Here is a 25,377-nt window from a genome sequence, read left to right as displayed (position 1 = left end):
TCATATTCTTTCGTCTCAATGTAACAAGACCATGTATATAAATAGGGTGATCAATAGTAGAAATGCAAATGCTCCAATCAGAGCAAAAACATGCAAATACTACATCAAACTGCATCAAGAAAATAAGTATCTAGTTAAGTCCTATGTGCTATAGTTTAAGCTGATGCCTGACCTAGTTTTGAGACTTATTAGGCTACATCACTTGAGGGCTGATAATCATAAGAACAATACAAATATAATATTGTTACATCATTTATGTTTGCTTATCTATCATACTAACCTTAATCAACTCATGGGCATATCTGCCAGTTAACTTATCTAAAAGCATTCAATACGATACCATTTTGCTTTCTCTGCATTAAATTTTTATCAAATAAATGGGTAACGTTTGGTTTAACATGTGCGCTAACCTGAACAAATTGTTTACCCCCTACCCCAGAAGGTTTAATACGGTCAGATTACTATATTTGTCACAATCCCCTTTGATATAAATACCAGTGCTGTGTATGCCTTGTTCTTTGCTGCATGTGATGCCACCCATGTTAGCTATGCTCTCCGCACAGAGGTGGTCCGAGCAGGGTTTGGCTCTTCTACAGCTTTTGCTCGTGGCGTCTTTCTCCAAGTCTGAGGAGCGAGTGTGCAGCCTGATGGGGGAGCCAGAGGAGCCCCAGCTCTTCAAGACTGGAGACATCATCTTGGGTGGAATCTTCTCCTTCCACAGCAGCTGGAGGACTGTGGAGTCGACCTACGCACACAGACCACTACCACTCCAGTGTATAAGGTAGTTTTAAATTGTTAAATCTACATATATACAGTAGATTTAACTAATTCTAATGAACATGTTTTGATGTTATATGTAATACCAACCCTTTGGTTCAAGTCTGAATTTCAGAGCGTTCCAGTTTGCCCAGTCGATGCTGTTTGCCATTGAGGAGATAAACAACAGCACTGACCTTCTGCCTGGCATTGAACTAGGCTATAAGATGTATGATGTGTGTGGTTCACTTGCACGAGCTGTCAGAGTCGCACTGTCTTTGATCAATGGCAATGAGGAAACAGCCACCATGTCTGAGCAGCCATGCAGTGGATCTGTCCCTGCCATTATAGGAGTGACCTCATCTTCCCCCTGCATGGCTGTATCCACAGTAATTGGACCTTTTCACACCCCAATGGTGAAGGGTTTCAAAATAATCCTTGGTTGAACATTGAGATATCATGTGTCTTTTTCAATGGTTCTAGCTGTCTGTATCTTTTAATTTGTATTAATTTCTCACTTTGTAAGTATTTCTGATCTGTAATAATGCATTTCTGATATTATTCTCTATCCCCCCAGGTCAGCCACTTTGCAACATGTGCTTGTCTTAGCAACAAAGTCAAGTATCCATCCTTCCTCAGAACCATACCCAGTGACTACTACCAGAGTAGAGCTCTAGCCCAAATGGTCAAGCACTTTGGTTGGACCTGGGTAGGGGCTATTAGAACAAATGATGACTATGGGAACAATGGAATGGCCACATTTATAGAAATAGCCACACAGCTCGGCATCTGTCTTGAGTACTCATTGCCTTTTTTCAGGACAGATTCACCAGAACAAAAGCAGAAGATTATAGAGACCATTAAGGGATCCTCTTCCAAGGTTATTATCGGGTTCCTCTCTCATATGGATATGGATGTACTAATAGAGGAGTTTGCCCACCACAACCTCACAGGGTTCCAATGGATAGGCACTGAAAGCTGGATATCGGATTCCCAAACTGCTATTGCAAAGGGGCACTACATCCTGGATGGCTCTATTGGCCTGGCCATCCGAAAGGCCCATGTCACTGGCCTGAGAGAGTTCATGTTGGATGTGAAGCCACTCAACTCCTCTGGAAATAAATTGTTCACAGAGTTCTGGGAGACTGCCTTTGGTTGCATTTTTAATCATATAAAGCAAACAGGAGAAAATCAAGAACAATGTACAGGTTTTGAAGATCTTACAGAGATAAAAAACAGCTTCCATGACATGTCACTTATGCCAATCTTTAACAATGTATATAAAGCAGTGTATGCAGTTGCCCACACTCTTCATAAAATTCTTGGCTGTGGAGACACATGTAGCAACACTATAGCATCAGATCCGCAAGTGGTGAGTCATAAAAAAAATGTGATTTACTTTAAATTATTCTGTAGAATAATTTAGGTGATTTAAATAGGAACTGAATGCGATCATTTTGCTAAAATTAAGCATTTGCCATCAGATTTTGCAGCATTTAAAAAACATAAGGTTCAAAACTAAAGAGGGAGAGGAAGTTTACTTCAATGAGAATGGAGACCCAGCTGCAAAGTATGACATCATAAACTGGCAGCCCAAGAAGGATGGCAGTGTGGAGTTTGTTACTATTGGTCTCTATGATGCGTCTCTGCCTGAAGACAAACAGCTACATCTAGATAACCTGACCTTGACTTGGGCAAATAACTCAAAACAGGTTAAGTTGTTTTTTTCCATTAAATAATGATCAGCACTGTCCAGATCAAATCAGTACCGTGGAATCAACTCTGACTCTTTTCCACATGCAGGTACCTATTTCAGTCTGTAGCGGGACATGTACATTGGGAACTCGCAAGGTCCTCCAGAAAGGAAAGCCTGTCTGCTGCTATGACTGTATACCGTGTGCAGAGGGGGAAGTCAGTAACACAACAGGTACTATAGCCTGGCTCAAGATAATGTAGGGTAGTGCCATGAAAATATGAATTAGTTCTCAACCATTCTTTTAAGCAGTTAATCATCACAAGGAAGTTACTATGAATTTGTTAATGGACCATTTATACAGTTAATGCAGAGTAAGAAAAGGCGCATCCTATAACTTTAATATGTGTTTCATGAAGGCAGTGGTTACTGCCAAGGAATGAGTGGAGTAGGCTAAGCAATACAGTGCTCAAGCCCTGTTGGTCTCTTGCACAAACAAGACTATTATTAATGCTGTGGCCCACAACTGTGTTTATTTGACATGCATTCATGTGAAGAATTCTCCATTACTAATGTTACACTGATTATAATTACACTAAAATTAGACAAATACACTAAACATTCTAAACAATATTAGAAAAAAAATAAGAAGACTAGTAAGACACAATACATTTATAAATGCTGCATTTTCCTCATCATGCTACATACTTTTATAAAAAAATGTCTCTTGATAAATGTGATGATTGTATCGTATATTTCATTTAATTGTAGATTCTATCACCTGTGTAAGATGCCATCCTGAGTTCTGGTCCAATGAGAGAAGAGATGAATGTGAGAAAAAGGAAACTGAGTTTTTGTCATATACCGAAATCATGGGGACAATTCTCACAGTGTCTTCCTTGTTAGGAGCCTGTTTGACTGCTACAGTGGCATTCATTTTCTTCAGACATAGGAATACTCCAATAGTCAAGGCCAACAACTCTGAGCTGAGCTTCCTGCTGCTATTCTCCTTGACTCTGTGTTTCCTGTGTTCTCTGACCTTCATCGGCCGTCCCTCAGACTGGTCCTGTATGCTTCGCCACACAGCGTTTGGGATCACATTTGTCCTCTGTATCTCTTGTGTTCTGGGGAAAACTCTTGCAGTGTTGATGGCCTTTAAGGCTACACTACCTGGTAGTAATCTAATGAAATGGTTTGGACCTCGTCGACAGAGAATCGTTGTTCTAGCTTTTACTTTTATACAAGTTGTGATTTGTATAGTTTGGTTAACAGCCAACCCTCCCTATCCGTTTAAGAATTTAAGACATTTTAAAGATAAGATCATTCTAGAATGTGCATTAGGATCCCCTATAGGGTTCTGGGCTGTGTTGGGGTATATAGGACTCTTAGCTTTGTTGTGTTTCATACTGGCTTTTCTGGCCAGAAAGTTGCCTGATAACTTTAATGAAGCCAAATTCATCACCTTCAGCATGTTGATATTCTGTGCAGTCTGGATGACCTTCATCCCTGCTTATGTCAGTTCTCCTGGGAAGTTCAGTGTGGCTGTGGAAATATTTGCTATCCTGGCCTCTAGTTTTGGGTTACTTTTTTGTATTTTTATTCCAAAGTGCTACATAATATTGTTGAAACCTGAAAGAAACACAAAAAAGAATATGATGGATAAGAAGAGTTAATTTTACAAAAGTTTATATTCATAGTCCAAGAAATATGTTTTCCAATAAAGACTTTAGCATTAATCAGCGTGATATTTGTTCTTTTTGCCATTCTGGCCTCTTGGTTTGTTATTTTCTATCTTTATTTCAACGTGCTATATCTATCATTCCAATTATTGATCATATATAATTATATTAAAATTGTGACATTCAAACGAGAAGATGCATTTCCTGCAGAAAATGTGGTGAGTGCTGTTGTGCAAAGTAAGGTTGGAAATATGTTGTAATAAAGCCACACAATGTGTGTGTGTGTGTGTGTGTGTGTGTGTGTGTGTGTGTGGTAGTAACTTGGAAAAGTATGTTACTAACCTTATTCCTTCACATTTAGGTAATCGAGATAGGCTCACAAAATGAAGAGGCTTATACCGTTGGACTCTATGTGGAGTCTTAGATTTCATATGACATATTGTTTGTATAGATAGCATGACGATAACATATTGTTTTAAAGCATTGTTTTCAGCATTTAGCTTCTACTGGAAGTACACCGGATATGTAGCAAGCACGTAGCATCTAGCCATATAAACGGGGGTCTTCACATAGAAGCCCCGATACTTAACAATCATATTTCCAATCTATTAATCATTGTAGCACCAGTGTAATAAGAAATACCATAACTGTTTTAGCTCTACATTGTGTTTCTAGGTTTAATATTGACGTTAGGCTCCGCAATGTCGGAAATGGTTAGCATTTATTAAGGCCACCTCACCAGAAGACAATGAGACCAACTGAAAAAATAAGAAGCAGGTTTTAAATTAAACAGTTGAATCATGAAAAAAGTATTAATTATATTGAACATTTGCTATGATATATAACAAAATACAAGTGTGTTGATTGCATTTTTTACATGAACAACGACGTCTCAATTACACATAACAATGTGATTGTTTATCCCCCCCCCCCCACCCCCAGGAGGGATCAATACGGTCAGATTACTATATTTGTCACACTCCTCTTTGATATAAATACCAGTGCTGTGTATGCCTTGTTCTTTGCTGCATGTGATGCCACCCATGTTAGCTATGCTCTCCACACAGAGGTGGTCAGAGCAGGGTTTGGCTCTTCTACAGCTTTTGCTCGTGGCATCTTTCTCCAAGTCTGAGGAGCGAGTGTGCAGCCTGATGGGGGAGCCAGAGGAGCCCCAGCTCTTCAAGACTGGAGACATCATCTTGGGTGGAATCTTCTCCTTCCACAGCAGCTACAAGACTGTGGAGTCGACCTACGTGCACAGACCACTACCACTCCAGTGTATAAGGTAGTTTGAAATCATATACATATATAGATTTACCAAATTCTAATGGACATGTATTCGATTATATATGTAATAATAACCCTTTGGTTCAAGTCTGAATTTCAGAGCGATCCAGTTTGCCCAGGTGATGCTGTTTGCCATTGAGGAGATAAACAACAGCACAGACATTCTGCCTGGCATTAAACTAGGTTATAAATTGTATGATCTATGTGGTTCGATTGCACGGGCAGTTAAAGTTGCGCTGTCTTTGGTTAATGGCAATGAGGAAACGGCCTCCATGTCTGAGAAACCTTGCAGTGGATCTGTCCCTGCTATTGTAGGAGTGACCTCTTCTTCTCCTTCCATGGCAATATCCACAGTTATTGGACCCTTTCACACTCCATTGGTAAAGTCTTTCAAAGTAACATCTTTCCTGAACATACAAAATGTGGCTATTTTTCTGTATGCTTCTAGTTCTGTTCTTTTTGTTACTTTTTTTTCACCTTAGTTGCAATACTAACTTGAAAACTGCAATTGTGATATTTCTTTAATCTGTCTCCCAGGTCAGCCACTATGCAACATGTGCTTGTCTTAGCAACAAAGTCCGGTATCCATCCTTCCTCAGAACCATACCCAGTGACTACTACCAGAGTAGAGCCCTAGCCCAAATGGTCAAGCACTTTGGTTGGACCTGGGTGGGCGCTATTAGAACAAATGATGACTATGGGAACAGTGGAATGGCCACATTTACAGATATAGCCTCACAGCTCGGAATCTGTCTTGAGTACTCATTGCCTTTTTTCAGGACGGATCCACCAGAACAAAAGCAGAAGATTATAGAGACTATTAAGGGTTCCTCTTCCAAGGTTATTATTGGGTTCCTAAATCATATGGATATGGACGTACTAATGGAGGAGTTTGCCCATCACAACCTCACAGGGTACCAATGGGTTGGCACTGAGGGATGGATATCAGATTCCCAAAATGCACAAGCAAAGGGCCACTACATCCTGAAAGGCTCAATTGGCCTGGCCATCCGAAAGGCCCATGTCACTGGCCTGAGAGACTTCATGTTGGATGTGAAGCCACTCAACTCCTCTGGAAATAAATTGTTCACAGAGTTCTGGGAGAAAACCTTTGGTTGTAATTTTAATCACATAAATCAAACAGAAAAAACACTCAAACGGTGTACTGGTTATGAGGATCTGACAAAGATAAAAAACAGCTTCCATGATATGTCACTTATGCCAATCTTTAACAATGTATATAAAGCAGTGTATGCAGTTGCCCACACTCTTCATAAAATTCTTGGCTGTGGAGACACATGTAGCAACACTATAGCATCAGATCCCCAAGTGGTGAGTTATAAACAAAATGCAATTAACTGTAAATTACTCTGTTGATTGGAGATTTAGATAAGACCTGAATGTGATTAATGTGCTAAAAGTAAGCATTTGTCATCAGATTTTGCAGCATTTAAAAAAAATAAGGTTTAAAACAAAAGATGGAGAAGAGGTTTACTTTAATCAGTACGGAGACCCAGCTGCAAAGTATGACATCATAAACTGGCAGCCCAAGAAGGATGGCAGTGAGGAGTTTGTTACTATTGGCCTCTTTGATGCCTCTCTGCCTGAAGAAAAACAGTTACATATAGATAACCTAACATTGACCTGGGCAAATAATTCAAAACAGGTTAAGTTCTGTTTTTCCATTAAATATTGATCAGCACACTCCATGAACAATGTTTAAACATCAGGGTATGTTCAATTTGAAATACAATTGAAAGTACTCTGACTGTGTTTTCACATACAGGTACCTATTTCAGTCTGCAGCGGGACATGCACTTTGGGAACTCGCAAGGTCCTCCAGAAAGGAAAGCCTGTCTGCTGCTATGACTGTATACCGTGTGCAGAGGGGGAAGTCAGTAACACAACAGGTACTATAGCCTGGCTCAAGAGAATGTAGGATTACTGTCATGAAAATTATAATTTTTGTTTACTTTTACATTGGTCATATGAAAAAGTGTCCATTATGAAAGTTAGACTGATTTTAAAAAACATTTATTGGAATAAATATATATATGGTTTAACATATACAAGGATGAATAAACCGTCCATTCCAAAGAAAAGTAGAAAATAAATAAGAGAACTCGCCAAAAAAGATCATTTAAAAAAAATGCTTAATTTATATCATAATGCTACTTTCTTTCATAATAAATTGTATTTTAATAAATGTAATAACTATACCTAATATTTTTATTGAATTTTAGATTCTATCACCTGTATGAGATGTGCTCCTGAGTTCTGGTCTAATAAGAGAAGAGACAAATGTGAGAAAAAAGAAACTGAGTTTTTGTCTTACATTGAAATCATGGGGACAATTCTCACACTGTCTTCCTTGTTAGGAGCCTGTTTGACTGCAACAGTGGCATTAATTTTCTTCAGACATAGGAATACTCCAATAGTCAAGGCCAACAACTCTGAGCTGAGCTTCCTGCTGCTCTTCTCCTTGACTCTGTGTTTCCTGTGTTCTCTGACCTTCATCGGCCGTCCCTCAGACTGGTCATGTATGCTTCGCCACACAGCGTTTGGGATCACCTTTGTCCTCTGTATCTCTTGTGTTCTGGGGAAAACTCTTGCCGTGTTGATGGCCTTTAAGGCTACACTACCCGGTAGTAATCTAATGAAATGGTTTGGACCTCGTCGACAGAGAATTGTTGTTCTGGCTTTTACTTTTATACAAATTGTGATTTGTATAGTTTGGTTAACAGCCAACCCTCCTTATCCGTTTAAAAATTTAAGGCATTTTAAAGATAAGATCATTCTAGAATGTGCCTTAGGATCCCCTATAGGGTTCTGGGCTGTGTTGGGGTATATAGGACTATTAGCTTTGTTGTGTTTCATACTGGCTTTTCTGGCCAGAAAGCTGCCTGATAACTTCAATGAGGCCAAATTCATCACCTTCAGCATGTTGATATTCTGTGCAGTCTGGATGACCTTCATTCCTGCTTATGTCAGTTCTCCTGGGAAGTTCAGTGTGGCTGTGGAAATATTTGCTATCCTGGCCTCTAGTTTTGGGTTACTTTTTTGTATTTTTATTCCAAAGTGCTACATAATATTGTTGAAACCTGAAAGAAACACAAAAAAGAATATGATGGATAAGAAGAGTTAATTTTACAAAAGTTTATATTCATAGTCCAAGAAATATGTTTTCCAATAAAGACTTTAGCATTAATCAGCGTGATATTTGTTCTTTTTGCCATTCTGGCCTCTTGGTTTGTTATTTTCTATCTTTATTTCAACGTGCTATACCTATCATTCCAATTATTGATCATATATAATTATATTAAAATTGTGGCATTCAAACGAGAAGATGCATTTCCTGCAGAAAATGTGGTGAGTGCTGTTGTGCAAAGTAAGGTTGGAAATATGTTGTAATAAAGCTACACAATGTGTGTGTGTGTGTTTGTGTGTGTGTGTGTGTGTGTGTGTGTGTGTGTGTGTGGTAGTAACTTGGAAAAGTATGTTACTAACCTTATTCCTTCACATTTAGGTAATCGAGATAGGCTCACAAAATGAAGAGGCTTCTACTGTTGGACTCTATGTGGAGTCTTAGATTTCATATGACATATTATTTGTTAAGATAGCATGACGATAACATATTGTTTTAAAGCATTGTTTTCAGCATTTAGCTTCTACTGGAAGTACACCGGATATGTAGCAAGCACGTAGCCTCTAGCCATATAAACGGGGGTCTTCACATAGAAGCCCCGATACTTAACAATCATATTTCCAATCTATTAATCATTGTAGCACCAGTGTAATGAGAAATACCGTAACTGTTTTAGGTCTACATTGTGTTTCTCGGTTTAATATTGACGTTAGGCTCCGCAATGTCAGAAATGGTTAGCATTTGTTAAGGCCACCTCACCAGAAGACAATGAGACCAACTGAAAAAATAAGAAGCAGGTTTTAAATTAAACAGTTGAATCATGAAAAAAAAAAAAAGTGTGTTGATTGCATTTTTTACATGAACAACGACGTCTCAATTACACATAACAATGTGATTGTTTATCCCCCCCCCCCACCCCCAGGAGGGATCAATACGGTCAGATTACTATATTTGTCACACTCCTCTTTGATATAAATACCAGTGCTGTGTATGCGTTGTTCTTTGCTGCATGTGATGCCACCCATGTTAGCTATGCTCTCCACACAGAGGTGGTCAGAGCAGGGTTTGGCTCTTCTACAGCTTTTGCTCGTGGCGTCTTTCTCCAAGTCTGAGGAGCGAGTGTGCAGCCTGATGGGGGAGCCAGAGGAGCCCCAGCTCTTCAAGACTGGAGACATCATCTTGGGTGGAATCTTCTCCTTCCACAGCAGCTACAAGACTGTGGAGTCGACCTACGTGCACAGACCACTACCACTCCAGTGTATAAGGTAGTTTGAAATCATATACATATATAGATTTACCAAATTCTAATGGACATGTATTCGATTGTATATGTAATAATAACCCTTTGGTTCAAGTCTGAATTTCAGAGCGATCCAGTTTGCCCAGGTGATGCTGTTTGCCATTGAGGAGATAAACAACAGCACAGACATTCTGCCTGGCATTAAACTAGGTTATAAATTGTATGATCTATGTGGTTCGATTGCACGGGCAGTTAAAGTTGCGCTGTCTTTGGTTAATGGCAATGAGGAAACGGCCTCCATGTCTGAGAAACCTTGCAGTGGATCTGTCCCTGCTATTGTAGGAGTGACCTCTTCTTCTCCTTCCATGGCAATATCCACAGTTATTGGACCCTTTCACACTCCATTGGTAAAGTCTTTCAAAGTTACCTCTTTCCTGAACATACAAAATTCATCTATCTTTCTGTATGCTTCTAGTTCTGTTATTTTCTTTCAATTTTTTTCACCTTACCTGCAATTCTAACTTGAAAAATGCATTAGTGATATTTTTTTTATCCGTCCCCCAGGTCAGCCACTTTGCAACATGTGCTTGTCTTAGCAACAAAGTCCGGTATCCATCCTTCCTCAGAACCATACCCAGTGACTACTACCAGAGTAGAGCTCTAGCCCAAATGGTCAAGCACTTTGGTTGGACCTGGGTAGGGGCCATTAGATCAAACGATGACTATGGAAACAATGGAATGGCCATATTCATAGATACAGCAACACAGCTCGGTATCTGTCTTGACTACTCATTGCCTTTTATCAGAACAGATCCACCAGAACAAAAGCAGAAGATTATAGAGACCATTAAAGGTTCTACTTCCAAAGTTATTATTGCGTTCGTCAATCATATGGATATGGACGTACTAATTGAGGAGTTTGCCCATCACAACCTCACAGGGTACCAATGGGTTGGCACTGAAAGCTGGATATCAGATTCCCAAAATGCACAAGCGAAGGGCCACTACATCCTGGATGGCTCTATTGGCCTGGCCATCCGAAAGGCCCATGTCACTGGCCTGAGAGACTTCATGTTGGATGTGAAGCCACTCAACTCTTCTGGAAATAAATTGTTCACAGAGTTCTGGGAGAAAACCTTTGGTTGTATTTTTAATCACATAAATCAAACAGAAAAAACACTCAAACGGTGTACTGGTTATGAGGATCTGACAAAGATAAAAAACAGCTTCCATGATATGTCACTTATGCCAATCTTTAACAATGTATATAAAGCAGTGTATGCAGTTGCCCACACTCTTCATAAAATTCTTGGCTGTGGAGACACATGTAGCAACACTATAGCATCAGATCCGCAAGTGGTGAGTTATAAACAAAATGCGATTAACTTTAAATTACTCTGTTGATTGGAGATTTAGATAAGACCTGAATTTGATTAATGTGCTAAAATTAAGCATTTGTCGGCAGATTTTGCAGCATTTAAAAAAAATAAGGTTTAAAACAAAAGATGGAGAAGAGGTTTACTTTAATCAGTATGGAGACCCAGCTGCAAAGTATGACATCATAAACTGGCAGCCCAAGAAGGATGGCAGTGTGGAATTTGTTACTGTTGGCCTCTTTGATGCGTCTCTGCCTGAAGAAAAACAGCTACATATAGATAACCTAACATTGACGTGGGCAAATAACTCAAAACAGGTTAAGTTATTTTTATCCATTAAATATTGATCAGCACAGTCCATGAACAATGTTTAAACATCATTGTATGTTCAATTTTAAATACAGTTGAAAGTACTCTGACAGTGTTTTCACATACAGGTACCTATTTCAGTCTGCAGTGGGACATGTGCTTTGGGAACTCGCAAAGTCCTCCAGAAAGGAAAGCCTGTCTGCTGCTATGACTGTATACCGTGTGCAGAGGGGGAAGTCAGCAACACAACAGGTACTATAGCCTGGCTCAAGAGAATGCTGGATTACTGCCATAAATATAATATTTTGTGTTTACTTTTACATTGCAATCATATGACTGCAATGTATGCAGTCATATATCCATTGTGAATGTATGCAGTCATAATGGACACATTATTCAATAATGATCCATTATGAAAGTTACACTGATTATAATAACATATATAGGTAAAAATATATATACATGGTTTAACATATATATGAATAAACTGCATTCCAAACAAAAGTAGAAAATAAATAAGAGAACTGGCAAAACAAGATCATTAAAAAAAATGCTTAATTTATTTCATTATGCTACCTTCTTTCATAATAAAGTGTATTTTAATAAATGTAATGATTCTATCTCTTATTTTTATTGAATTTTAGATTCCATCACCTGTGTGAGATGTCATCCTGAGTTCTGGTCCAATAAGAGAAGAGACGAATGTGAGAAAAAGGAAACTGAGTTTCTGTCGTTTACTGAAATCATGGGAACAATTCTCACACTGTCTTCCTTGTTAGGAGTCTGCTTGACTGGTACAGTGGCATTCATTTTCTTCAGACATAGGAATACTCCAATAGTCAAGGCCAACAACTCTGAGCTGAGCTTCCTGCTGCTCTTCTCCTTGACTCTGTGTTTCCTGTGTTCTCTGACCTTCATCGGCCGTCCCTCAGACTGGTCATGTATTTTTCGCCACACAGCTTTTGGGATCACCTTTGTCCTCTGTATCTCTTGTGTTCTGGGGAAGACTCTTGCCGTGCTAATGGCCTTTAAGGCAACACTACCCGGAAGTAATCTAATGAAATGGTTTGGACCTCGTCGACAGAGAATCGTTGTTCTGGCTTTTACTTTTATACAGGTTGTGATTTGCATAGTTTGGGTAACAGCGAACCCTCCCCATCCGTTTAAGAATCTAAGACATTTTAAAGATAAGATCATTCTAGAATGTGCATTAGGATCCCCTATAGGGTTCTGGGCTGTGTTGGGTTATATAGGAGTCCTAGCTATGTTATGTTTCATACTGGCTATTCTGGCCAGAAAGCTGCCTGATAACTTCAATGAGGCCAAATTCATCACCTTCAGCATGTTGATATTCTGTGCAGTCTGGATGACCTTCATTCCTGCTTATGTCAGTTCTCCTGGGAAGTTCAGTGTTGCTGTGGAAATATTTGCTATCCTGGCCTCTAGTTTTGGGTTACTTTTTTGTATTTTTGTTCCAAAATGCTACATAATATTGTTGAAACCAGAAAGAAATACAAAAAAGAATATGATGGAGAAGAAGAGTTAGTTTTACAGAAGTTTCTATTCATTGTCCAAAAAATAAATTTTCCAATAAAGACTTTAGCATTCATGAGTGTGACATGTGTTCTTTGTGCCATCCTGGACTCTTGGTTTCTTATTTTCCATCTTTATTCTAAAGTGCTTTAGCTATCATTATTCATCATTTTTAATCATGTTAACAGTATTACATACATATAAACCCCCATCTTCCTTTTTTGGCATTTACATCCTAGTAACTATGATGAGGTGAGTTTAAAACTTTCAGTCAGTATTTAAAACTGTAATGGATGAGTTGGACTGCAAGCAGTCATCCAAGGTATTCACAGCCCAGCCCCGCCAACCCCAGCGACCGGCATCTTAAAGTGATTCACAGGTGCAGATTATTACTCCTAGCCCAAACTACACCTCCGTTGGTCGTTGTACTACAGCCCTGTTTTTCTTTTACTCCCCAAAATGAATGCAGGCACAGACGACACACACATACACAGATAGAAACACTGACTAAAACACAAACATACACACACTCAAGACACAGACACACAAAGACCCACACTCACACAGACAGACAAATATAGATACAAACACGCATACACACACAAAGACACTCACACAAAGACACACACAGAAACAGTGGTTTAAAGATCCCATGGCGTGCTACTTTATGGATGCTTATATATAGGTGTCAGTGGGCCCTTATTACAGTTTTTTGAAGACGTTTAAGAAATTCAGCCTTGGTGCAGAATGTGGCCCTAAGCAGCTTGCGGCCACGGTACCATGGGCTAGTGTTTACAGTGGATGTATCACAATGGCTCGGATTCATAATCTCATCCGGAGGCGCACACAGCTTTTGGCCGTGTTCTGTAAATACTCTGAACACTCCGGGTGCTTCGGCGGGAGTCCTGGAGCTCTATATATAAATAATATCATATTATACATCGATATCTATATTAAATAATATATGTTTTATGACCAAAAGCTGTGTGCGCCCCTAGACAAATATTATGAATCTCAAACGACTGCGTCGGGTTCACTGACGTCTCTGGTTCTTCCACTTCCACATCAATCTGAATTAGACTGAACCGCTCTATGGTAGCCTGGCTATTGCCAGACCAAGCTCAATCGTAGATTGCACGTTGGTCTGGGGAAGCTGCTGTCATTTTCTTCAGTACAAGAGGCGTAATCAATAGGCCTAGTTCAAATTACTCTGTACGCAATTTGCTGCTTGCCGTCGCTTCCCTGTCATCATTTTGTTAAACCAGCCAATAGCGCCAGGGGGAAAAGCCAGCTTCGTGATTGGCTCCCGCAAAAACGTATCGGAAGCAGAAAGAAATGTATTGCTCTTCTCAAGACCCTTCTGCAGGGCGAACTCAAAGACTCTGTACGCAGTTGGCTGCTTGCCGTTGCTTCCCTGTCGTCATTTTGTTAAACCAGCCAATAGCGCGCCAGGGGGAAAAGCCAGCTTGGGGATTGGCTCCCGCAAAAACGCATCGGAAGCAGAAAGAAATGTATTGCTCTTCTCAAGACCCTTCTGCAGGACAAACTCAAATCACCGGCAGAATGGGCGGGGCTACCCAGTCTAGCGACATGGAGGAGAACGGGATTGTCACCCGCACTTTGTTGACCGCGATTGTCTCCCGCCCGAGCCCCGCTGCCCGCTGCCGAGGTACCACCGCCTCAGATACCCATCCCTCAGTGCTCCCTCAGTGGGCAGCGGGGGGCGGGTGGTGCTTCGGTACCTGACCGCGATTGCTCCAGCGGTGAGGTACGTGAGGTAGGTACGCGGGGTGCACGATTGCCCACTGCCGAGGCACCCCCACCCTGGGAAGCGGGCAGCGGGCAGCGGGCAGCGGGGCTCCGGCGGGAGACAATCGCGGTCAACAATCCCTTTCTCCTCCATGTCGCAGTTCATGTACTTCAGGGAGACAAAGCCAAAGTTCCTTTCCCCCAATTCCGTCTCAACCATGGCTGAGATAACCCCCACCTACGAGTCTCGTTGTGGAAATACCAGAGTCGCACGGTCGTAACTCATTGGCGGCCCAAATTCTCTGGGCGGGCAAGGCAGAGAAAGGGGAGGTAACTTGGCCCCTTATGGCGACAAATAGGGCCAAATTCAAAATCGGAGCGTCTGAGCATTCATTTTTTCAAAGGCGGAGCAAGATACCTAGTGCTCATTTTACACCTAATGCCATTTCTAGCTACTGGGGGAACATAGGCAGGCTAGGGGAACTCATATTAATGTTAGAAAACCTCATAAAGGGACATTTTCATGCCATGGGACCTTTAATAGTAGATGCCATTTTTTGTGATCTTGGGCTGCCTGGAGGTGAAGTTGTGCATTACGCTTAAGAACATTCACTGTAATTTGCACTGTGAAGTCATGGAATGAGATAACAATACTTCATACCTCATGTTAAGGGAGGTGGCCTCTATATGCCTGACAAGTTTCCAGCTCCTGCCACCTTCTGAAGCGGACTTGTGATCGATTTAGAGCATTATCGCTTAGCTTAGCATTTATTCAAATTTGCACTATGACGTCATTTTTATCTACAGTTATTAAGGAGTAGCCTCAATGTTCCCAATTCATTAATTTCCAGTCCCTTTTCTCAAGTGTAACTGTAATTGATTGAATATTGAAAGATTTGAATTTCCGCATTAAGTAAGCCATCTTTTATGTTGTCAAAAATCTTTGCTAAATTCAAGAACATTCAAGTACATAGAGTATGTGCATACAATTTTGGGAAATTTTGACTTTTGGTTGGCTTTGAGAATGTTTTTAAAGATTTCCGAAAATTCCGTAGCACATACAATGAAACCCCAGACAGACATTATGGGTCCAAGAGGCAAAAATGTTCAGCATGAAAAATAAGCCAGCTACACAGAGTTTCAGAATTGTAAATTTATTGTGAAGGCAGGGCTGATCGTTTAACTTTGACCACAAATGAAAGCGCCCCCTATGGGAATTTTGGCCCAGAGAAAGGGGCGCCCAGAAATGAAATATTCAAATAATCCTGATATTGCATTCAATGCGTCTCATTGCATTTCATATGTGTGTTACGAACCAGGCCGTCTCAATGACTCATAGGTATTCAAATATTGTGGTCAATAGTGCCAATGCAAATTATCCACCAAGAACCCCAATATTAAGATTTAAATACTTCGGTTTGATCTGAAAACTCGATGGGTTTTAGTTGCTTCGGGTAAATCACATAATGTTCTTGCATGATTTGTGTTTGCTTTTCAATTCTACATAGTTTGAACAACATCATTCAGAAATCCCAGTTAATTCAATGAAAGAAAATTAATCCATAATGCTTTAACTTCATTACATCTTTATAAAATAAACAAGTAACTTTGTGGACAAATTGTGCCCACCTGATCCAATTGTTTACCCCCCCCCCCCCCCCCCCCCACACACACACACACACACACACACCCCAGGAGAGATCAATACTGTAAGATTACTATATTTGTCACACTCCTCTTTGATATAAATACCAGTGCTGTGTATGCGTTGTTCTTTGCTGCATGTGATGCCACCCATGTTAGCTATGCTCTCCACACAGAGGTGGTCAGAGCAGGGTTTGGCTCTTCTACAGCTTTTGCTCGTGGCGTCTTTCTCCAAGTCTGAGGAGCGAGTGTGCAGCCTGATGGGGGAGCCAGAGGAGCCCCAGCTCTTCAAGACTGGAGACATCATCTTGGGTGGAATCTTCTCCTTCCACAGCAGCTGGACGAACATGAAGTCTACCTACGTGCACAGACCACTACCACTGCAGTGCACAAGGTACTTCAAAAGAATACGTATAAATTGATATATACTTCACATTTAAATGCAAATGTATTGATCTTGGATGTGATATTATCCCTTTGGTTCAAGTCTGAATTTCAGAGCGTTCCAGTTTGCCCAGTCAATGCTGTTTGCCATTGAGGAGATAAACAACAGCAAAGAGATTCTGCCTGGCATTACACTAGGCTATAAGATGTATGATGTGTGTGGTTCGATTGCACGGGCAGTTAGAGTCGCCCTGTCTTTGATCAATGGCAATGAGGAAACAGCCACCATGTCTGAGAGACCCTGCAGTGGATCTGTCCCTGCTATTGTAGGAGTGACCTCGTCATCTCCTTGCATGGCAATATCCACAGTCATCGGACCTTTTCACACTCCATTGGTAAAGTCTTTCAAAATAACCTTGATCCTAAACATAGAAAATACTGTGTCTATTTTTCTGTATTTTTCTAGAACTTTTTTTTTTTTCATCTGTATTCTAACATGAAAACTGCATTTGTGTTTGTTTTTTTGTCCCCCAGGTCAGCCACTTTGCAACATGTGCTTGTCTTAGCAACAAAATCAAGTATCCATCCTTCCTCCGAACAATACCCAGTGACTACTACCAGAGTAGAGCTCTAGCCCAAATGGTCAAGCACTTTGGTTGGACCTGGGTAGGGGCCATTAGATCAAACGATGACTATGGAAACAATGGAATGGCCATATTCAAAGACACAGCAACACAGCTCGGCATCTGTCTTGAGTACTCATTGCCTTTTGTCCGGACAGATCCACCAGAACAAAAGCAGAAGATTATAGAGACTGTTAAGGGTTCCACTTCCAAAGTTATTATTGCGTTCCTCAATCATATGGATATGGAAGTACTAATAGAGGAGTTTGCCCACCACAACCTCAAAGGGCACCAATGGGTAGGCACTGAGGGATGGATATCAGATTCTCAAATTGCTATTGCGAAGGGTCACTACATCCTTGAAGGCTCTATTGGCCTGGCCATCCAAAAGGCCCATGTCACTGACCTGAGAGAGTTCATGTTGGATGTGAAGCCACTCAACTCTTCTGGAAATAAATTGTTCACAGAGTTCTGGGAGACAGCCTTTGGTTGTACATTTAATAATATAAAGCCAGTGGGAGAAAATGGGGAACACTGTACTGGTTATGAAGATCTCAGAGGGATAAAAAACAGCTTCAATGACATGTCACTTATGCCTATCTTTAACAATGTATATAAAGCAGTGTATGCAGTTGCCCACACTCTTCATAGTATTCTTGGCTGTGAAGAAATGTGCAGCAACACAATAGCATCAGATCAGCAAGTGGTGAGTTATACACAAAACATTATAGTCTAGTAAATGCTACTGTAGACTGCTGATTTAATCAAGTATTAAGTATGATGAATGTGCTAAATTGAAGCATTTCTCATCAGATTTTGCAGCGTTTGAAACAGATAATGTTTAAAACCAAAGAGGGAGAGGAGGTTTACTTTAATGAGTATGGAGACCCAGCTGCAAAGTATGATATCATAAACTGGCAGCCCAAGAAGGATGGCAGTGTGGAGTTTGTTACTATCGGCCTCTATGATGCGTCTAAGCCCGAAAACAAACAATTAAATCTAGACAACCTAACCTTTACTTGGGCAAATAACTCAAAACAGGTTGTTATTTTTTCCCATGAAATAATGATCAGCACAGTCCATGAACAATGTTTGAACAACAATTTTAAATAGTGTTGATTCAATTCTGACTGTGTTTTCCACATTCAGGTACCTATTTCAGTCTGCAGCGGGACGTGTGCTTTGGGAACTCGCAAGGTCCTCCAGAAAGGAAAGCCTGTCTGCTGCTATGACTGTATACCGTGTGCAGAGGGGGAAGTCAGTAACACAACAGGTACTATAGTGTTGCTCAAGAGAACGTTGGTTTAGTGCCATGATTGTATCTATTTTTCCTCAACCATTCTTTGAAACAGTTAATCATCCAAACAATGTAACACTGAATTAATTTATCAACCTTTTTCACATTTCAGTCAATGTAGAGTAAGTGAAGGGTAGGTACATGTGTAGCTCATATGATCAAAACCCTTATCATGAGGGCAGTGGTTCATTGTTAACAAATTTGTGGAGTTGGCTAAGAGATACACTGGTTGAGCCCTGTTGGTTCTCTCGCACAAACAAGACCATATTAGTGAGCCATATTAGTTTACTCTCACATGGCACTCATACGAAAATGTCTCCATCATGACAGTCAGGCTGCTTTTCTGCTTTAACATTACCATTTGAATTTTAATATATATGTGTAAACGATATACAATATATGGGAATGATTACACTTCAGAATTAAACAAAACGATAAAATACAAAACCAAAATCTGGAAAAACAACATCTTTGTAAGAGAATACTACACTTTCTCACCCTGCTACATTATGTTTTCCTTCAATGCCTCTTATATTGAATAAAATAATTAAACTTCTTTCTTTATTCAATTTTAGATTCTATCACCTGTGTAAGATGCCATCCTGAGTTCTGGTCCAATGAGGGAAGAGATGAATGTGAGAAAAAGGAAACTGAGTTTTTGTCATATACCGAAATCATGGGGACAATTCTCACAGTGTCTTCCTTGTTAGGAGCCTGCTTGACCGCTACAGTGGCATTCATTTTCTTCAGACATAGGAATACTCCAATAGTCAAGGCCAACAACTCTGAGCTTAGCTTCCTGCTGCTCTTCTCCTTGACTCTGTGTTTCTTGTGTTCTCTGACCTTCATCGGCCGTCCCTCAGACTGGTCCTGTATGCTTCGCCACACAGCGTTTGGGATCACCTTTGTCCTTTGTATCTCTTGTGTTCTGGGGAAAACTCTTGCAGTGTTGATGGCCTTCAAGGCAACACTACCTGGTAGTAATCTAATGAAATGGTTTGGACCACGTCGACAAAGAATCGTTGTTTTAGCATTTACTTTTATACAAATTGTGATTTGTATAGTTTGGCTAACTGCCAACCCTCCTTACCCGTTTAAGAACTTAAGGCATTTTAAAGATAGGATTATTCTAGAATGTGCATTAGGATCCCCTATTGGGTTCTGGGCTGTGTTGGGGTACATCGGACTTTTAGCTTTGTTGTGTTTCATACTGGCTTTTCTGGCCAGAAAGCTGCCTGATAACTTCAATGAGGCCAAATTCATCACCTTCAGCATGTTGATATTCTGTGCAGTCTGGCTCACTTTCATCCCTGCTTATGTCAGTTCTCCTGGGAAGTTCAGTGTTGCCGTTGAAATATTTGCTATCCTGGCCTCTAGTTTTGGGTTACTATTTTGTATTTTTATTCCAAAGTGCTACATAATATTGTTGAAACCAGAAAGAAACACAAAAAAGAATATGATGGATAAGAAGAGTTAGATTTGTAGATGTTCTGAATCAGAGTGAAATAATAAATATTTTAATAAAGACTTTTGCATCCCTGTGATGTGATTCCTTATGCCATTCAGGCCTAATGATTTGTTCCGCTCTATTTTCATTCCAAAGGGCTCCATTAATCATTTGAATTTGGAATTCAATACAATTATAATGGGTTTGATAAAACTATCCATGGACCTATTGGTCTAATATATAGCATTGCCCATTGACTTCCATTGTGATTATTCTTTGAAAAGCTTAATAGTTGAAAAAGTTAAAAGAGTAGAAGAAAGTTGAATTCAAGCCAAAATTGTCTAATTTAAACTATGTATTCCTATAATGGGATCAAATGTTGATAATCATTCAACAAAATAAATATAATATTTTTGCAATATTTTGCTGAAAGTGTCATCCATTCATTCATATTGTCCAGTTGATTAAGTGAAAGCATTTATTGTATCCATTATGCTTCTTTCCACATTACATTTTTATAAAATAAAGTAGTAAACTTTTGTGGAACAAGTGTGCTCCCCTAATAAAATAGTTTATCCCCCACCCTAGAGGGATCAATATTGTAAGATTAATATATTTTCCCACTCCCCTTTGATATAAATACCAGTGCTGTGTATGCCTTGTTCTTTGCTGCATGTGATTCCACCCATGTTAGGTATGCTCTCCACACAGAGGTGGTCCGAGCAGGGTTTGGCTCTTCTACAGCTTTTGCTCGTGGCATCTTTCTCCAAGTCTGAGGAGCGAGTGTGCAGCCTGATGGGGGAGCCAGAGGAGCCCCAGCTCTTCAAGACTGGAGACATCATCTTGGGTGGAATCTTCTCCTTCCACAGCAGCTGGAAGAACATAGAGTCTACCTATGTTCACAGTCCACTACCATTGCAGTGCACAAGGTGGTTTAAAATCCTACATATAGAGATGGATTTATATACAATTATACTATGCATGTTTTTTATGTTATATGCCATAATAATGTTTTTGGTTCAAGTCTGAATTTCAGAGCATTCCAGTTTGCCCAGGCGATGCTGTTTGCCATTGAGGAGATAAACAACAGCACTGACCTTCTGCCTGGAATTAAACTGGGATTTAAGATCTACGATGCGTGTGGTTCAACTGCACAAGCAGTCAGAGTGGCGCTGTCTTTGATGAATGGCAATGAGGATACAGCCACCATGTCTGAGAAACCTTGCAGTGGATCTGTCCCTGCCATTATAGGACTGCAATCCTCTTCCCCCTGTATGGCTGTGGCCACAGTCATTGGACCTTTTCACACCCCGATGGTAAAGTGGTTCAAATAATCCTAGACTGAAATGTAAATAGCGTGTATCTTTTTTCTCATACTTATAGTGGTCTTATATTTTCATTCGTATTTATTTTTTACTTTTTAGGTTTATTTTGATCGTAATAGTGCATTTCTGATATTATTCTCTATCCTCCAGGTCAGCTACTTTGCAACATGTGCTTGTCTTAGCAACAAAGTCCGGTATCCATCCTTCCTCAGAACCATACCCAGTGACTACTACCAGAGTAGAGCCCTAGCCCAAATGGTCAAGCACTTTGGTTGGACCTGGGTAGGGGCTATTAGATCGAAAAATGACTATGGGAACAATGGAATGGCCACATTTATAGAAATAGCCACACAGCTCGGCATCTGTCTTGAGTACTCATTGCCTTTTTTCAGGACAGATCCACCAGAACAAAAGCAGAAGATTATAGAGACTATTAAGGGTTCCTCTTCCAAGGTTATTATTGGGTTCCTCTCTCATATGGATATGGATGTACTAATAGAGGAGTTTGCCCACCACAACCTCACAGGGTTCCAATGGGTAGGCACTGAAAGCTGGATATCGGATTCCCCAATTGCAATTGGTAAGGGTCACTATATCCTGGATGGCTCTATTGGCCTGGCCATCCGAAAGGCTCATGTCACTGGCCTGAGAGAGTTCATGTTGGATGTGAAGCCACTCAACTCCTCTGGAAATAAATTGTTTACAGAGTTCTGGGAGACAACCTTTGGTTGTATATTTAGTAATATAAAGCAAACAGGAGAACATCTGGAACAGTGTACTGGTTATGAAGATCTCACAGGGATAAAAAGCAGCTTCCATGACATGTCACTTATGTCTATCTTTAACAATGTATATAAAGGTGTGTATGCAGTTGCCCACACACTTCATAGAATTCTTGGCTGTGAAGAAAGGTGTAGCAACACTATAGCATCACATCCGCAAGCGGTGAGCTACACTAAATGTTTATGTACCGTAAATTCTACTGTAGTTTGGGGATTTAAATAAGCATTGAATGCGATCATTGTGCTAAAATTATGCATTTGCCATCAGATTTTGCAGCATTTAAAAAACATAAAGTTCAAAACAAAAGAGGGAGAAGAGGTTTACTTTAATGAGAATGGAGACCCAGCTGCAAAGTATGACATCATAAACTGGCAGCCCAAGAAGGATGGCAGTGTGGAGTTTGTTACTATTGGCCTCTATGATGCGTCTCTGCCTGAAGACAAACAGCTACATCTAGATAACCTGACCTTGACTTGGGCAAATAACTCAAAACAGGTTAAGTTATTTTTTTTCCATTAAATAATGATCAGCACAGTACACAAACAATGTTTAAACACCATTGTATGTTCTGGTTAAAATACAGTTCATTCAACTCTGACTGTGTTTTCAAATGCAGGTACCTATTTCAGTCTGCAGCGGGACATGTGCTTTGGGAACTCGCAAGGTCCTCCAGAAAGGAAAGCCTGTCTGCTGCTATGACTGTATACCGTGTGCAGAGGGGGAAGTCAGTAACACAACAGGTACTATAGCGTTGCTCAAGAGAATGTAGGATGACTGCATAACTTTAATGTGTGTTTCATGAAAGCAGTGGTTCCTGCTAAGGAATGAGTGAAGTACGCTAAGCAATGCACTGGGCAAGCCCTGTTGGTTCTCTTGCACAAGCAAGACCATTATTATTGCTATGAGCCTCAGCTGTCTTTACTCTGACATTACTGTCATGCGAATAAGTCTCCATTATGAAGCTACACTGCTTATAATATTAATAATTAAATATGATTTAAGATACACGGGGAAAAATACACATTCAAAACAAAAGGATGTATAGTAGAATTGTGTATAAATGGAAAATAAATGAGAAAACTGGTTAAACAAGGTATTAAAAAAAATGTTAGATTTTACTCAACATGCTTCTTTCTTTCAAAAAAAATGTGTCTCTTAATAAATGTAATAATTCTAAATTTTATTTATTGAATTTTAGATTCTATCACTTGTGTGCGATGTCATCCTGAGTTCTGGTCCAATGAGAGAAGAAATGGATGTGAGAAAAAGGAAACTGAGTTTCTGTCATTTACTGAAATTATGGGGACTATTCTCACACTTTCTTCCTTGTTAGGGGCCTGTTTGACTGCTACAGTGGCATTCATTTTCTTCAGACATAGAAATACTCCAATAGTCAAGGCCAACAACTCTGAGCTGAGCTTCCTGCTGCTCTTCTCCTTGACTCTGTGTTTCCTGTGTTCTCTGACCTTCATCGGCCGTCCCTCAGACTGGTCATGTATTTTTCGCCACACAGCGTTTGGGATCACCTTTGTCCTCTGTATCTCTTGTGTTCTTGGGAAAACTCTTGCTGTGTTGATGGCCTTTAAGGCTACACTACCCGGTAGTAATCTAATGAAATTGTTTGGACCTCGTCGACAGAAAATTGTTGTTCTAACATTTACTTGTATACAAGTTGTGATTTGCATAGTTTGGGTAACTGTCAACCCTCCTCATCCGTATAAGAATTTGACACATTTTAAAGATAAGATAATTCTAGAATGTGCATTAGGATCCCCAATTGGGTTCTGGGCTGTGTTGGGGTATATAGGAATCTTAGCTTTGTTGTGTTTCATACTGGCTATTCTGGCCAGAAAGCTGCCTGATAACTTCAATGAGGCCAAATTCATCACCTTCAGCATGTTGATATTCTGTGCCGTCTGGATGACCTTCATCCCTGCTTATGTCAGTTCTCCTGGGAAGTTTAGTGTTGCTGTGGAAATATTTGCTATCCTGGCCTCTAGTTTTGGGTTACTTTTTTGTATTTTTATTCCAAAATGCTACATAATTGTGTTGAAACCAGAAAGAAACACAAAAAAAAATATGATGATTAAGAAGAGTTAGATTTGTAGATGTTCATATTTATAGTGAAATAATTAACAATAATAATTTTAATAAAAACTTTAGCATGCATGACTCAGACATGTGTACTGTATGCCATGCGGGCCTCTTCATTTGTGCATCTCTTCTTTTATTCCAAAGTGATCATCATCATCATCATCATCATCATCATCATCATCATCATCATCAGTTATCATTTGAATTAGGAATTTAATATAATCATAATGGCTTTGATATAACTACTTATTGACCTATTAAGGCCATTGCATACTTGTAACTAAGATAATATGAGTCTTAGAACCCTTTGGTCATTAGGTTCAACCGAAATGTGTTACTATTAATGGCCTGCATAAGGCTAATATTGTGCCATCTGATGATCATCCAGAAGAATCATTAATAATTAAAATAGAAGTAGAACAAGATGGCGTCCTTTCACTTCTACCACACACAGTTCCCAACACTGACATTAATAATCGCTCAGATATATGTTGGGAACCATGTCATCCCAATGTTTTAGACTGTGTATTAATATATTGGGATCAATAGTGGCAAAGCAAATTCTCCACTCAGAGCTCAAATATATCTGTTAGCTTAGCTAGTAATCTGTACTATATATGAATCGGAAACCTGACTCTGATTCCTCTAGTCTTTCGTTTTTTCAGGGTATATCAAATGTGGGCTGATCATCATGAAACAAAGCAAATATAATATATATTTTTTGTTTTTATTTATTCATCATACATACCTTTAGTATCGTTAATTCATATCACCAATTAAATTCAGTGAAAGCAATCACTTTATCGATTATGCTTTTGCTGAATTCGATTTTCATTAATTAAAGTAGTGACCTTTTGTGGAGCAAGTTTGCTCACTTGATCAAATTGTTTACCCCCCGGTCCAGAGGGATTAATATTGTAAGATTACTATATTTGTCACACTCCCCTTTGATATAAATACCAGTGCTGTGTATGCCTTGTTCTTTGCTGCATGTGATGCCACCCATGTTAGGT

General features: G+C 39.8%; 3 protein-coding genes across 3 annotated transcripts; all 3 read left to right on the top strand.

Moving 5' to 3' along the window:
• Window positions 1-548: 548 nt before the first annotated feature.
• On the top strand, window positions 549-4,122 carry LOC307073211 (extracellular calcium-sensing receptor-like; the record flags this gene model as incomplete). The annotated part of the gene is made up of 6 exons (XM_079732914.1): window positions 549-781; window positions 881-1,172; window positions 1,334-2,128; window positions 2,241-2,468; window positions 2,560-2,683; window positions 3,221-4,122. 6 exons carry the CDS (start codon window positions 549-551, stop codon window positions 4,120-4,122), a joined length of 2,574 nt encoding a protein of 857 aa, XP_079589040.1.
• A 1,058-nt stretch (window positions 4,123-5,180) lies between these two features.
• Window positions 5,181-8,560, top strand: LOC307073210 (extracellular calcium-sensing receptor-like; the record flags this gene model as incomplete). The annotated part of the gene is made up of 6 exons (XM_079732913.1): window positions 5,181-5,413; window positions 5,504-5,795; window positions 5,953-6,747; window positions 6,854-7,081; window positions 7,202-7,325; window positions 7,659-8,560. The coding sequence occupies 6 exons, from the start codon at window positions 5,181-5,183 to the stop codon at window positions 8,558-8,560; spliced, it is 2,574 nt and encodes an 857-aa protein (XP_079589039.1).
• A 1,032-nt stretch (window positions 8,561-9,592) lies between these two features.
• LOC307073209 (uncharacterized protein) lies at window positions 9,593-21,496 on the top strand (the record flags this gene model as incomplete). Its single annotated transcript, XM_079732912.1, has 14 exons — window positions 9,593-9,825; window positions 9,916-10,207; window positions 10,365-11,159; window positions 11,266-11,493; window positions 11,614-11,737; window positions 12,130-13,026; window positions 16,571-16,805; window positions 16,899-17,190; window positions 17,330-18,124; window positions 18,232-18,459; window positions 18,568-18,691; window positions 19,291-20,187; window positions 20,857-21,091; window positions 21,199-21,496. The coding sequence occupies 14 exons, from the start codon at window positions 9,593-9,595 to the stop codon at window positions 21,494-21,496; spliced, it is 5,673 nt and encodes a 1,890-aa protein (XP_079589038.1).
• Between the last annotated feature and the right edge of the window lie 3,881 nt (window positions 21,497-25,377).

Source organism: Pollachius pollachius (genome assembly GCF_949987615.1).
Source record: "Pollachius pollachius genome assembly, chromosome: 3".
NCBI classification, from domain to species: Eukaryota; Metazoa; Chordata; class Actinopteri; order Gadiformes; family Gadidae; genus Pollachius; species Pollachius pollachius.
This window is presented reverse-complemented; position numbering and strand designations above follow the sequence as displayed.